The 15692-nt window shown below is 48.6% G+C and overlaps 1 protein-coding gene across 1 annotated transcript in view; it reads left to right on the forward strand.

Moving 5' to 3' along the window:
- The window catches only part of DDX31 (DEAD (Asp-Glu-Ala-Asp) box polypeptide 31), a gene marked incomplete at its 3' end in the record, with an annotated part of 74349 nt that overhangs the window by 20537 nt on the left and 38120 nt on the right, over window positions 1–15692 (forward strand). The window contains 4 exon segments of the mRNA XM_010856771.1: window positions 138–373; window positions 1104–1280; window positions 3858–3917; window positions 15146–15196. Of these exon segments, the coding sequence (XP_010855073.1) occupies window positions 138–373; window positions 1104–1280; window positions 3858–3917; window positions 15146–15196 (524 nt within the window).

Consider the following 15692-nt stretch of genomic DNA (forward strand, 5'->3'; position numbering starts at 1 on the left):
GATCAGTGTTAGTATTTGGGGGTACCCGTCAGGGATTTCTTAGTAAGCCTGGATGTGTGGTGGTGGGGGTGTGCAGATGTGACGGTTGTACAGCACATGCCTGTCAGCTGTTCTGTCTTTCTCGCTTTCTCTCAAAGGTGTAGCACGGCTAGCTGACATCAGCTTACACGACCCTGTCAGCATCTCTGTCCTGGATGAAAGCCATGACGTGTCGAGCCCGGAGAGCGAAGCCTTTCTCGAAGCTTCTCCTCCACAGGCGACTGATGAGCTGGACGGCTTCGCCATCCCAGCCGGTCTCGAGCAGCATGTGGTGGTGGTCCCCAGCAAGCTGAGACTCGTCTGCCTGGCGGCCTTTATCCTGCAGAAGTGCAAGGTAGGTCTGAGGGCTGGGCCTGACCTGATCCTGAAAGGACCACAGTGCTGTTTATGTCAGGCATGGAGGGCAGCGAACCGAGATGCACATGGAAGTTTCCCAGCGTCACTGTGGTGGCGAGTGCAGGCCTTAGCAGAGATCTTCTCAGTCAGTGGTTCTAGAATTGCAGTAAGGACTCAGGGGTCAGTGTGTTCAACTTGAGATGTGCCTCATAGGCCAGTCCTAGACTGACACTGGAGATGGCACATGGTTGAAGCATGCTGGATGTGAGCCAGATACGAGGGTCTGTGTGCGTGGGTTTAGAGACTCATCCTATTTGTGTATTTACTGGGTTCACATGATAACTTTCTCTGGTACATGAGAAAATAGGAGGTGGAAGGGCTTGAGGGTGCAGCTTCTAGACTGCCTGCGATCTCAGGGTCCCCATGGGAGGGCTGTGCGTGGCAAGCCCCGAGTGAGTGAGGGAGGCCGAGCTCACATGCAGCTTTGCTCTGAAGCATATTTGTTTTTCTCAGATGCAGGAGGCCCGTTTGAGGTGGCAGCTATGTCATTTTCCTGTCCTGCATTCTTTGCAGACCAGTGTTGTTTTTAAAAATAATTCAAAGCCATCTGTCACCTCTGTTTCCAGTTCAGGGCCAGCCTGCCCACGTGTTTTACAGAGAGATTCATTTTAGCGTCACCTGATCTTAAAAACGCGTGGTGGTGTTTCCCCCGCTTTGTGTCCATGCAGTTTGAGAGAGACCAGAAGGTGATCGTCTTCTTCTCAAGTTGCGAGCTGGTGGAGTTCCACTATACCCTCTTCCTCCAGACCCTGCTGAGTGGCTCAGGGGCCCTGGCCCCAGAGCATTTGCCATCCACCTCCACGCCGTTAAAATTCCTGCGGCTGCACAGCGCCCTGGAGCAAGAGGTGAGCCCTGGGCTCCCCGGACCGGGACCCTGCTGGGCCAGGGAAGAGCATGGCTAAAGTGTGCGACCCGCTGGAAGCCACGGAACGTGACACAGCCATGTCCCTGGGCGGGGTGAGGAGCCCCTCGTTTCCTTCACTTCTGGTCCGGGAGCAGGTCTCTTCCACCTGAGAGAGCGCGCGGGCCGGCTTGGCTGGACTCTGCCCCAGCCAGCTGTTAAGGCAACAGAGCACCACTAAGTAGCTGGCACCAGGGAAGGCTTTTGCCTTTTTAGTACCCAGTGTGTAATTAGGGCTTGATGTCTTCAAATTAAGAGCATTAATGGAGCTAAATCGTGGCTCCCATATGGTACTGCTGAGCGTGACTGCTGTCATTGTCAACAAGATGCAGAGCTTTCACTCGGAGCACTCGGGCTGGGGCACCAGGGGCTGCGGGGGCTCTGCGTGGCGAGTATTTTTGAGCAGGAAGGAGAGTGAAACATTCTCTTCATCTTCGGTACTTAGGTAGTAAGCTGCGTTCACTCTCATTCTGCTGCTGGTCACCAAGCCAGCCATTCAAGGAGTCGAGCAGGATGTAGGAGGAGGTGAGCTCGCTGAAACTGTGGCAGGGAGGACAGGCAGGGCTTGAAGAGGGAGCCAGCTTGTCCTAGAGGAGAGGTTACCAGGCAGCTGAGGAAATGGAGAGCCTGAAAGCAGAGGACGGTTTGACTAGAACCACCTTAGAAAAGTCAGAGCGTTTTTAGAGCCAGAGAAGGCCGTCAAGTCTAGCCCCTCTTTTTGTTATTGCTTTTTTGTTTTAATAATTAAGGAAATGGAGGCTCAGAAAAATGAAGTTACTCAAGGTCACTCAAGGACACAGCTTCTTAACACAAGACTATGCCAAATGTCCTGAATATTCCAGCCTTAATGAGTTTTGTAAACTCTTTTGAGTTTTACCTCCAGGTTTCCCAAATCAGTTGAGTTTGTTGATTTCATAATGTAATGCCATTTATGGTTTGTTTTTAACTCAGTTTACTAGTCCTCTAGGTCTCTTTTCTCCAGAGCCATCCTGCAGAGGAGGTGTGAGGGTAAAGAAGAAGCTGAATGTGGGCTCAGGAGGGTCTAGGGACTTGCAGAGGTCAGCAGAAGACCCTGCAGGGAGGGTGTTTCAGACAGGGCATCTCACAGCTGTGTGCGCTGGGGCAGGCTGCCCGTGTCCTGGGCCTGACTGCCATCCACTGGCTGTGTGACCTCAGGGAAGCATCTAACCCTCTGTGCTCGGTGCCCAGGCCTCTAAAGTGGAGAGAACAGTGGTAACAGACTTGTGGAGTTGTGGTGGTTCACTGAGTTAGCGCAGACCGAGTGCTCAGTACATGTCAGGGGCCATCCTTGTTGTTATTCTCTTTCAGAAAAAGTAATTTTTTCATCATTTAATAATTCCTAGTATTTTATTTGTGTTGTCCTGTTTGTTAGGTGTTTAGCCATCACATCCTCCCTGTGAGATGGGTAGGAGGTTGAAGGGAGGGTCTCTGCATTTTGTTTTCTAAACACGAGTGAAGTGTCTTGTCCTGAGGACTAAGCTAAAACCGGGCCCATCACGTCTTCCTGGCTAGTTACCCTGCCCACTGTTCCACGTGATCTCAGTGTGGTCTCCCTGAGTGGCCAACTCAACACTTTACAAGCATCAGAGAGGGGCTGCTGTTGAAGGAGTTGTCTCCTGATGGCCATGCTGAATCCTCAGGGGTCTGGTCGTTGTATTCCTTACTCCACATCTGCATACAGCATGTCCTGCCTTTAAGGTGTTTCATGGGTTCTCAGGAACTTTTTTGGTTTTGACTCCACGGAGAAGCCATGAACTCCCAGGGTTCAGAAACCAGTTCAGCCCTTTACTAACAGCGGATGCACATTAAGAGGCAAGTTCCTTAACCTCTTATGCCTCAGTTTCTCCCACTGGCACGGGGGGTGGTGGCAGTACCTGTGCAGATCGGGTACGTTCAGACACACAGAGCGCAGGCCAGCTCTGGTACCTGGTAGCCCTCAGTAGGAGCCCTCAGAGGGAGCCTCATGATGTTGTATGGTTTGTTTTGAGAGGTGGGATGATTTCATTTTCTTCCTTTGAATTGAAATATTTTTCTCAAGTTAAGACATGGTTCTTAACAATTTTATAATCTTTTAAAAAATAAATTAAAAAAAAAATCTCTCTATAGGAAAGGTTGGTTGCTGTTCATTCTCCAGACCACCTGTAGAAAAGGTGTTAGAATAAATTCTGAGTTGGGACCTCCAAGGGCAGGCACTTGCCTTTGGCACCCCTACTCTTAGTGTTGGCCATCTCTGGAGGGTGTGCCCCTCTCCCTGCATTATCTTAATGAAACGTGCTGCTCTCCATTATTTGCCTCTGTCTGGAAGAAGCCTAGTGCTGTAGGAACAGGGTCTTGTTGGATGATATGAAGAATCCACTTCTTCCTTTTCCTTGGCAAAACCTTTCTGTGCCTCGAAGTGGTTACAATATTAGGAAGTCGGGAGACTTGTGAGAATCTAAGCCCACTGCCTAGCTGGCGTTGAGCTGAGTTATAAAGACCCTATTTTTTCTTGTTTTTGTAGGAAAGAACAGCAGTGTTTCAAGATTTCACGCATTCCAAAACAGGCATTCTTTTTTGCACGGTATGTATCGCTCTGTGCTCCGTGGGAAGGTTGAAAATTGGTGGTGGTGGTGGTGGTTGCAGTTTTTTGTCTCTGGACGGTTTGCCTTGCAGTCAGCGGCCCTACCGGGAGCAGGGATCCTGGGAGCCACTGGGCGTGCTGGTCTCCTTGCCCTCCTGGTTTGTCACCCCACTGCCATGGGTAGCGGGCTGCCACTGCCCAGAAGACTCGGCGATTTGCTCACTAATGGTGGCAGCTGTTGGTCTGAAAATGTGTGAATCTTGGTGATTTCTATCCACCAAGAACTTGTAAATTACAGCTATCGGGAGTAATTAGAGCTGAGAAAGCCTTTTCACAACAAAATCACTCTGCTTGCCTCTGCTCACCTTTTCTTAAAGGAAAATAGACGAGCTTGGACAGATTCTCTGTGCTCTTGTTTAAACCTGCCATTTGCCCTGCAGTTTTCAGAGCCATTTCACTTGGCCTCAGTCTTCACAATTGTGGTTAGCTGGCCTCTCCAGCACCGCTCTGACCTTTTTCCTGCACATCTCTTGTGCTCTTTCAAGCTTGGAAACACACTTTCAACGTCCCCGCTTCTCCAGGGACTCACTTCACCAAAGGTGCTGCTCGCTCCCAAGATTAAAATGCCTTCCCCATGTGTGCCATCTCGAAAGATGTAACTTAATCCGCAGCGGTTGTTTGAGAAATTCGTATCTATACAGTAATGAAATCTTACCGTGGATTTAGTAACCCCGTGAACAAGTGGGAGGTAGAAACAAAGACAGTTGGCTGTTTGAAGGCCTCTCTAGGCCTCACTTACTACAATTACTTTTAAAGGAACCCTCGTTTTCTGTTTAGTTTTGAAGGTAATAGAGATGGTTTTCTTTCTAAATGGAGAGTTTGTGGGCGAGTACAACTTTGTTACTTGTGTGTATGTACATATGATCTACAAGACAGGCCTGCCTGGTTACTTGCTGACGATTCTCAAGTGCGCACGTGTGTGTGTGTGCGTGCATGTGTGTGTGCCCAGCAGTGGTTCCGCTGGCCCTGATGATTCAGATCTTAGAGCAGCAACTGCTGGAACACTTGCCTCCAAAGGAGGTCTGAGTCTGGCCAAGTAGCCCTTGTATTTATGATCCCCATCAAGTCAGATGCTTGTGTTTATCCTAAACCATCTTTACATGCCTGATGTGGTGTAAAGAGAAGATAGGTCCAGACAGTCTACTTGGCACAGAAATTTGTTAAGAATCCTATGTCCCTTGACACTTCTGGAGCCTGACCCCTTCCTTTCCCCTGTGTCCCCACTTCCCTCTTATTCCACATCCTTCAGCCAAACAGGCCCCTCTCTCGGCTCCTTCTGGCCTCAGGGCTCTAGTACATGAATTCCCTCCTCCTGAGACACCCCACCCTGACTTAGACTCACCCCTTCTTAGGTCTCAGCTTCATTGTCATTTTTTCTGGAAACAGAAGCCCCCGTGCTTCCCCATGAGGCATTGCCACGGCACCCTGCGTTTCTTAGTGATGCTCCTCCCAACTGGCCTCAGTGTCTTCCCACCGAACCACAAGCTTGTGAAGACGGGGGCTGTGTGCTGTTTGCAGTCCTATCCCAGCGTCTGGCACAGAGCAGTGTGCAGTAGGCACTGGTATTTGTGGGTTAAATGGGTGGATACTTGGGGATCAGTGTTGAGAATCCCTGATATATATCTTTTTCTAAAGACTGAGGCTGACATTAATATACGTGTTCATTAGGGAATACTACTCAGCCATAACAGAATGAAATCATCCGTTTGCAGCAACGTGGGTGGACCTAGAGACGATCATTCTAAGTGAGATAGGCAGACCGAGAGAGACAGATATGATATCACTTACGTGTAGGGTCTAAAATACAATACAAATGAACGCATTTACAAAACAGACTCACAGAAATAGAAAACAGACTTATGGTTATCAAAAGGGAGTGGGGGAGGGATAAAATAGGAGTTTGGGATTAGCAGATACAAACTTTATATGTAAAATAGATGAACAACAAGTTCTTACTATGTAGCATAGGGAACTATATTCAGTTTCCTGTAATAAACCATAATGGAAAATAATATAAAAAAGAATATATGTGTGTGTACACACACACACACACACACACACGTAAACTGAATTACTTTGCTCTACACCAGAAACTAATACAACATTGTAAGTCAACTGTACCTCAATAAAAAAATAATGAAAATTCAGTTTTACCCATGGGATTCTCGTAAACATTCCTATAAAGGATTGTTTGTGACTTTTTTTTTTAAGTGTTCATTGGGAATAAGTTTATTTTTTCATATCCATGGTGTTATCTGAAGAGTAAACGTTGGAGATCACCTATGTTAAAACAGAAGGCAGCAAGACCCCATGTGTTGGAGTTTGGGTTAGGACTGGAACAAAGTGGTTTCTTTGACCCTTAAGATGCTGGAAATGTCCCTGGTGGGAAATTGTCAAGTCTCCCAAGGTAAGCAAATACAACTGTGTATTTCACAGATGTGGGTGAGCTCCAAGTCTCAAAGAAAACTCCAGGTATTTAAGTCCAGTTTTTGGTTTTTGTCTCTTTCCAGCAGCTCTGTGGAAGCAGAGATCATTTTCTGAAGCGCAGCTCTCGGTGGGGTCACAGCACGTGGTGGCTTTGCTTATTCAGCCTGGCTGCTGCCTGCAGGCAGGGGTGTCAGCTAGATGATGGGCACTGTTGGCTTGGCAACACGCGGCACCCCACACCTCTGCCCCCTACCAGGCCCCAGTGCCATGTGAAAAGCACCCTCTTGCCATCATCTGATTTCTCTAAGCCCCTCAGTGTTCATTTGCTGGTCCAGGTCGTGTTCAGTATGCTGAGCCTCTACCAGTCTCTTCTTTATTCTGCTTGAAGAAATGACTGGAAAAGAGCCGGGTGGGGGCTCGTTTCCCTCCATTTCTAAGCCAGGATGCCAGCCCGGGTCCCCGATGATATGAAGTTCTTCATTCCTGCTCAGTCTTCCTCCTTCTTCTGCCACGTGTGGTCGCTGTGGCCTGAAACTTGGGGCGTCTGAGACTCGCTGGCTGTGATAGGTGGTGCCTGGGTTGGGGAAGCGTTGTCACTGCGTCTTCGGCAGCGGTCTTGCTCACCAGGCTCTGACCGCTCGGGGAGCCTCCTGGGTGCTAATGAGCAGTGGGGCCACAGGACAAGGCAGATGGAGACTCACGTCTTCACATAAAGGAGACCCATGTTGTTAACTGTTGCGTGGAGACTTTCCGCCTTTGTACCGTCTCTCTTGCCATTTTGATTTTTCCCAAGATTCTTTTAACAAGGCCAAAAGGCTGAATGTCTTGTGTGAAAGGTTGGGAATTCTGGTGTAACCACACGAAAGCTCACAATTCTGCTGTTTCCTTTTCTTCTAGAAAGTACCTTCCTACTCTCCATTCCCCTCCATTGTATTTTTTCTGTGGTGAAGGAAGTTAAGGGTGTGTGTGTCTATGTGTTTAATTATAAACATCTTTAAAGCAAGGACTGTCTTAATTTCATGAAGTCTTTTGGGACCTGATACATGACTATATAACATGAGTTCTCGGTACACATGTGACCGCAGTGGCGTGGAGTCTGGGCAGAGGTGAAAGGATACTTGGGCAGGAGAGACCAATCTGAAAAAGAAGAGTTCTTACATACTTGGAATGTAATTCTGTGTAATTTTCTAGCTTTTTCTAGAAAACTGGATCTAAAGAAGCCAAGGTAAGGAGGGAGCAAAGTACTAGCAGGAAGGAGTCATTTGAAAGTTCAGAGTCCACTTTCCTCAATGAAATTAAGAAATCAGAAGAACCAGACAGAGGAGATGGGCTTACCTTCATGCTAATTCCTTTGGCTCATAGTGAAGCATTTACCCGAAGCCAGAGGTTTTGAACATCACTGTTAAATCGAGCAGTTGGGAAAGAGAAACCCCAGTATGTGACTTCTGGTTTTAGGGCTGATGGGTGGCCCTCCCTGGTTGTCCCTGGTGGTACCCAGTTATGTGGCCTTCTCCACGCCCCCCCTCCCCTCGCCCGGCAAGGATAGGCCCTTTCGGCTCCACCCGCGTCGCTGCTGAGCCTCTCTTGGAGTGTGTGTGGTTGTCCACACGTGCCTTATTTTTCAGAAGAGACCTAAAGCACCCGTGCTTCTCTCCTTCATCTGCTCTCTCTCCCTCTTTTTTCTTGAATCACACCATTAGGTCTCTGGACTTCTTAATTTCCTTTCCTCCTGGGAAATTTCCACAGTGCCAGGTGGCCAGGAGACAAAGGATGCTTCTACATGTCCCAAGAATGTCCCTTCGCTGTCCCCAAGAAACGGAGACTTTCTGGGTTTTCTCTGGCCTATGCCTCTTAGGTGAAGTTTATCTTTTCCGCTCGTATTTCATCCCTGTTCATGGCAAGATCATTTGGAGACGGTCGGCTGTTGACTCAGTTACGCTAACTCATGTTGCCAGATTTCTGGCGGCTCCAGCCAAGCTCTCGCGCCTCTGACAGCTTCTGCGCGCTCTCCTTCCCCCTCTGATTACGCAGCCCAATCTGTCACCTGGACGACGGGGGCCCGGAACCCGCTGATGGCTTTCCACACACGGCAGTAATGACTTCTGGCAGGCCGGGAAGGCAGCAGAGGCGAATTTGCTGCGTCCCTTGCTCAGAGAGCCACAGGCCCCCTCTCTCTGTTAGTAAAAGCACTTTGTGAGGTTCTTGGGTAAATAAATGAGTCATTTTAATCCAACTGACAGGCTGGCACCTGAGCAAGCTGCCTTCCATCTGTACCCCTTGGTCTCGTGGAGGCAGCCAATTGTCAGCCCACGGCCTTCAAGGCCTCGCCCGCGAGTGTCTTTCAGAACTGACTTTAGTGATTCTTTCGTCTGAATTAGGTTAAAGGAATATAGGTGGGTTGGATCTTAAGTTCTGAGGGCGGGCACAGAACTGGAGTCTCGGCTACGTCTTGTGCAGGTCAGAGTCTCCTGGTCTGGTCTGGTCCTGCTACAGCATCCGGGAGGATGGAGCCGTCTCCCCCTCCTCCACGGTCCTCTACCCACATCGGGTGACAGGCTGTGAGCTGGGAAGAGAACCCAGAAGCTTTGACAGCCCCACCTCTTTGCCTGCATGCCTGTTCCTACTTCATCACCAGCCAGAACACTCAGATCAATGATTCTCAAGACACTTCATGTCCACTGTCTCACTGGATCATCACAGCAACTTGGGGAGATAAATCAATTGCAGCCATTTTATAGGTGGGTAAACTGAGGCTTGGAGAGCAGAGTTGACTTGCCCAGATTGGATGGCTGCCTCGGTGGTCCTGGAGTCCAGTTCTCCCCGTTCGTCCCTCCGACCCTCAGTGTAGCCCTGGCCAAGACTGCCAAGAATTGCTGAAGGAAACAGCAGGGTTGAGTCCAAGCAGTGGCTGGCTGTGAGGTGACCCCTCCCCAACACCCAGAGTCATGGGAAGCGGAAGCCTCTCAGCCTGGTGTCCTGGGCTGGCTCGCCCAGCCCGAGTGGGAGAACCGTGAATGGTCTGATGGCGGTGGCTGCCAAGCCCCCCGACTCACTGATTCAGTGTGTTTGTGCTCGGAGTGATTTTCCTGAACGTCACATGCTATGTGAGAGTTCCATCTGTGTTTCTTAGTTGGATTTACTAAACCGATGAGTATTAAATTTTTTACAAAGCCTGTCTTTAAATCTCAGACAGCCATTGTCGCCATGCCTCTCCCACTGCAGAGTGCCTAAATGAAATAAATCATTTCTTCACGAGAGCTTTGCAGATTTAAGAGCCTGACAGTTTCTCTAAAGACAGTGACTGGTTTGTGTCGAGAACACTCTGAGTTGTGTTCTCAGAGGCATTGGCCCCGGAACATCCGCCTTCAGCTTTCAGGGCACCTGGGAGCTGTCAGGAAACACTTCCTGGGTGGTTGACGCACTTCTACTACATGAAACATCTACGTAACACCCACAAATGCAGCCTCTTCCACCCTTCAGAGGGGACTGCAATCCAGGTGGGATTCAATCAGCAAGAAGGCAGGCCGCCCTGACCTGCCCACCAGTATCGTTCTGGTTGCTCAGGTGACGGGGAGTGTCTTCCTCTGGCCCTGCTCTGACCCTGGAAGATCAGGGAGTGATGTTTTAATGTGGTTCTTGCAGAACTTTGCATTGAGTTGGCTTTTAAGAAACTTTATAGGGATATCCTTGGTGATCCAGTGGTTAAGACTGCCCATCCAGTGCAGGAGGTGCAGGTTCAGCCCCTGGTCGGGGAACTAAGATCCCACATGCCATATGGTGTGGCCAAAAAAAAATAAAAGCTGCTTTATATTCAAGTAAATCCTTAGTGATACTGAAAAGTGAGGGGAGAGGCAGAAGAGCTGTCCTTTACAGAAGGGTGCCAGTCATGAAATGGAAGCGGTCGTAGGCTTAGGAAGCCCTCGTCTGGTAGCCATCAGGGTATCAACTGATAGAGGCAAGCGGCCTCGACCAATGCAAAAACCACTGGGCAGAGGGTTCTGGGAAACAGTCTCAGGGTTTCCCTCACTCATCACAAGGAGAAAGGGCCCTCCTCGAGGGAGGGGGAGGGTGGCCGCCACCTGCTGCGGCGACTGAGCCCAGCTTCCCCACATAGGACAGACTGTGTCTCCTGAGGTCAAGTGCTGGGTGGCACACCCCACCCTGGTGGTGTCCTTCTGCGAGAACGCTCTACCTGAATCTTGCCTCAAGGAGTCAGACAAACTCCAGATTCTGGGATGTGCCTCCAGACAGCTGGACTCCTCAAAAACTGTTATAAAAAAAAGTAAATGTTAAGGGCAGGGATACACCATTCTAGGTTAAGGAAGGCTGTCGTTCAGTCGCTAAGTCGTGTACAACTCTTTGTGACCCCATGGACTGCAGCACGCCAGGCTTCCCTGTCTTCCACTATCTCTTGGAATTTGCTCACGTTCAGGTCCATTGAGCCGGTGGTGCTATCTGACTGTCATCCTCTGCTGCCCTCTTCTCACGCATCAGCCTTGTTGTGGCGACGGGGCTTACATAACTCAGTGAAGCTATGAACCATGCCATGCAGGGTGCCCCAAGACGGACAGGTCATAGTGGAGAGTTCTTACAAAATGTGGTCCACTGGAGGAGGGAATGGAAACCACCCCAGTATTCTTGCTGCGAGAACCCCATGAACAGTACAATAAGGAAGGCTAGATGGCTGTAATAAAAATAGAACACAGTGATCTAGGCTTTTAGTCCAGGGTTAGGGAAGGAAAACGATTAAGGTTGGTGCAAAAGTAATTGCAGTTTTGCATTGTTGAACTTTGCTCTTTGATGTTGGGATGCATTCTTAAGTAAATGTAACGTTATACATCATTTTAATGTGCATTTCTCACTTTATGTTTTTTCTGCTAATGACACTACTTGCGTATTTTATATTTATTTTAGACTAGGGCGATGTTGTTAGACAAAAAGCAAATTCAAGCAGTTAAGAATCTTAATTCAAGTTCAAAATAGGTCATAAAGCAGCAGAGACAAGTTGCAGTCAACAATGCATTTGGCCGAGTAACTGCTGACTCATGTATAGTGCGGTGATGGTTCAAGATTCTGCAAAGGAAACGAGAGCCTTGAAGATGAGGAGCACAGTGGCCGGCCATCAGAAGTTGAAAACGACCAATTGAGAGGATCTTCAAAGCTGATCCTCTTAAAACTACACAAGAAATTGTGGGACAACTCACTGTCGACCATTCTATGGTCATTAGGCATTTGAAGCGAATTAGAAAGGTGAAAATGCTTGATAAGTGGGTCCCTCATGAGCTAACCCCAAATCAAAAAAAATTAATCATTCCGAAGTGTCATCTTTTCTTACTGTATGCAACAGCAGTGAACCATTTCTTGATTAGATTCTGACGTATGACGAAAAGTAGATTTTATATGACAACTGGTGATAACCAGCTCAGTGGTTGGACAGAGAAAAAGCTCCAAAACACTTCCCAAAGCCAAACTTGCACCGAAAAAAGGTCCTGGTCACTGTTTGATGGTCTGTTACTGGTCTGATTGACAACTTTCTGAATCCCAGTGAAACCATTCCATCTGAGAAGTATGCTCAGCGAATTGATGAGATGTCCAGAAAACTGCCATATCTGCAGTCAGCATTGGTCAACAAAAAGGACCCAGTTCTCTGCAATAATGTCCGCCCACACATCACACAACCAACACTTCAGAAGTTGAACAGATTGGGCTACGGAGTTTTGCCTCATCCGCCATGTACACTTGACCTCTTGCCAACAAACCACCACTTCTTCAAGCATTTCAGCAAGTTTTTGCAGGGAAAACACTTCCACAACCAACAGAAGGCAGAGAATGCTTTCCAAGAGTTTGTTGAATCCCGAAGCACAAATTTTTACACTACAGAAATAAACAAACTTATTTCTCATTGGCAAAAATGTGTTGATTTCAGTGGTTCCTATTTTGATTAATAAAGATGTGTTTGAGCCTAGTTACAATGACTTAAAATCACAATTACTTTTTCACTGACCTATTATAAAAATCATCTTAGGTACAGATTGTGAAACTTGAAGATGGGCTGATTACTGGAAAATAAAGTTATTCTAAGTTTCTTGGGTGTGCCCACAGTGTTGCGACTGGTAGGAGAATGTCCTCTCACTGAGGTGATCTGTGCTGAGGTTTGAGGGCCGAGATGTCATCATGTTTGCAACTTCCTTTCGGGGGGTTCTGAAAAATGTGACTGTACAGAGAGGAAAAAACAGATGTGACAGTTTAGCAGTTGGTGAATCGGGGGGAAGGGTTGACAAGTGTTCGTGGTACTATTCTTGTGGGTTTTTTGTAGGTTTAAATTTTTCTATAATAAAAATGGGGTTAATAATATATACATTCATTGTCAAAAGAAAAATGAAGCAGACAACACAGGAAACTGCAAAGAGTGGAAGTGAAAGCCACTCAGTCGTGTCCGACTCTTGGCAGCCCCATGCACTATGCAGCCCATGGAACTCTCCAGGCCAGAACACTGGGGTGGGCAGCTGTTCCCTCTCCAGGGGGTCTTCTCAACTCAGGGATCAAACCTAGGTCTTCTGCACTGCAGGTGGATTCTTTACCAGCTGAGCCACAGGGAAGGCCAAGTATACTGGAGCGGTAGCCTATAATGCCCCCAAGCCTCTGGACCCGGGGATAACCACAGCTGACAGTTTGGTGAACCTCCTTCCAGGTGTTCTTGGAGTGTCTGTCCGTCTGTCCATTTATCCATCTGCCTAACGTCTTCTATGTATTTCTTTGGGTGCTTCAGCCCCCTCATAGTTGCAGCGCGTAGAATCTTTGCAGGACACGGACTCTCTAGTTGTGGCCTGCAGGCTAGTTGCCCCATGGGATGTGGGATCTTAGTTCCTGGACCAGGGATTGAACCCGCATCCCCTGCATTGTAAGGCAGATTCTTAACCACCAGACCACCAGGGAAGTCTTCTATTTTTATTACCCTCCTTTTTGTTCCCTGGATTTTTTAGCTGAAGAAAGACTGTTGTTCTTTAGAATAAATACCCCGCATCCCGCATTTGCCTAGTTGTGTCCTTAAGGTGCTGTTTACCTTGTTCTTCCCTCCCCGCAGTAGGTGTGGACATTCGTTTAGATTCCAGTCTTAGGATTTTGTTTGTGTTTTGGCAAGAATATGTCATGGGTGACGCTCTGTCCTTCCTGTTGCATGACAGCAGCTTGTCTTCCTTTTTAATTGCATTGAAACATGGTCTCAGGGTTAAAATTATAAGGGCCTTAACGGCGTACAGGACCCATCCTGGTCCCCTCCCCCCCGTTCTCTTCTTTTCCCTGTAGCTCACTATTTTGATAAGCTTTGGGGTTTTTCCCTCCAGTATTTCCTTTTGAAATATGAGCCCAGTATATTTGTATTTTCTCCACTCCTTATGCAAAAGCATACTGTTTGCACTCAAAATGTAGCCCCGACGTTCTCCATATCAGTGTGGTGGTGCCTCCATCTTTTTGTAGCTCTGTTCTGTGTGGTGGTTATTGCCATGTTTTATTCAGCCTGTCTCCTGCTGGACACTGGGGTGTTCACCAGACCAGCAGTCATAAGCAGTGCTGAAATGAATAGCCTTGTGCATCGGTCATTTACATTTTCACCAGTGTACCTTTGGGATGGATTTCTAGAGGGGAGATCGCTCTGGGTCAGAGGGCAAGTGCATGTGTAATTTTTCTGGATATCCCCAGATTCCTCGCCATTTTGCATTCCCACCGTGTATACGGGACACAGCATCTTCTTTGATGGCGGAACCGTGCAGTGTAATTTGGTCTTGGAAAAGAGCAGACTTGGGTGGGCGGGCTACCCTCTGCTTGTTAGCTTTGTGTCCCTGGACAAGTTACTTAACCTCTCTGAATCTTGGTTCCCCTCTGTTTTGAGGCGTTATTTTGACGATGAGTCTAGATGACGCAGGTACAGTGTTCTCATGTACGGCGAGTGCTCAGAGCCTGCTGCCTGGGGCTGCTCTTGGTGTGGCTTGCCCTTGGAGGTGGATGCTGGCTGTGTGTTTACTGCCAAAGATGGAAAGATTCCCATTTTCCAGTCTCCCTGCCAGAGTGGCCAGACATACCAGAGAGCGGAGTCTTTGCTCTTGAGACAGTGGCCAGCTCAAAGGAAAAAAGCAGTCTCCATTGCTTTTATACTTTGTGTCTGTTTAAATCTCTGGCCGGTGTTCTGATTGTAACCACCTATCAGAAGAGGGAGCATCGTTCGGTCCTTCCTGCTCTCCAAGGCCCATGAGCAGCGTCCTCGGTCAGTGACTCTGGGGCTCACCCCCATGAGGACGTACCTCGGGGTGACCTTCCAGAATCCTGCCTCAAAGCACATTATCGCTCAGCATTGCTGATAAGACCAGGCATGGGCAATAACCCATGACCGTGTTCACCATAAAGGGGTATTTCAGATAAAATGTAAAACATGCCAGCAGTTCTCTGAATTCTTAACACGACACAGCAGCCCGTGACTCGTTCCAGTTCTCCGGTCTGCGTGCAGGTGATACTTTGCAGTGAAGTGGGTTGTGGCTGCCTCACCACAGGTTCAGTAGAACTCATCCCTAAAGCAGAATTTTACCCACAGGTGGACACCAGTGGGTTCCTGAAGTTGTATGCACGCCTGTGCACATTCCCAGGGATGAGCCCTCAGTGTTTGCACTGGATCATCAAATGGGCCCAGGACCCCAAAAAGGTTGAGAAACTCCATCCTAAGCCATGTTTTGTTCTTTTCTGTTTTGAAGGATATTGCAGCTCGGGGCTTGGATCTCCCTCAAGTCACATGGATTGTCCAGGTAACCTCTCTCGTTGTTATCGCGCAGGCTTGAGGCCGGAACCTACGATCATGAGTAGATGCTTTGGCTCTAAGTAGAGTAATTATTAAGATCCTCTTGGGTGTTGCCTGGTCCCCAGGCAGCCACCAGCCTGATCTGCACCATTCTCCTGCTGTCTCTCCTTACCCCAGCCCCCCGACCACCACAGCTCAGCCTCCAGGCTGCACAGCTGCGGGAAGGAGGGGCGGGCTCCCCAGCCCCCAGACAAACGCGTGTCACACCCCGAGTTTCAGCACTCTGAAAATAACGGGAACCACTGGGCCCCTGGGAGGCCTCGTTGTGTCAGGAAGACAGTTGGCTCAGCTGTCCTGAGAGCTGCGGTGCACACTGACCTGCGGGGGCAATTAAGGCCCTGACAGCATCTTACGCAAACCTCCGGCCTTCGCCGCCTTGCCAGAGGGTACGGGCGTTAGCCCTAGAGCCTGGTGGTTTCAGTTTTGTTTTTTCTTTTCATTAG

The sequence above is a fragment of the Bison bison genome, unplaced genomic scaffold (genome assembly GCF_000754665.1).
Source record: "Bison bison bison isolate TAMUID 2011002044 unplaced genomic scaffold, Bison_UMD1.0 scf7180017864375, whole genome shotgun sequence".
In the NCBI taxonomy this organism is placed as follows: Eukaryota; Metazoa; Chordata; class Mammalia; order Artiodactyla; family Bovidae; genus Bison; species Bison bison.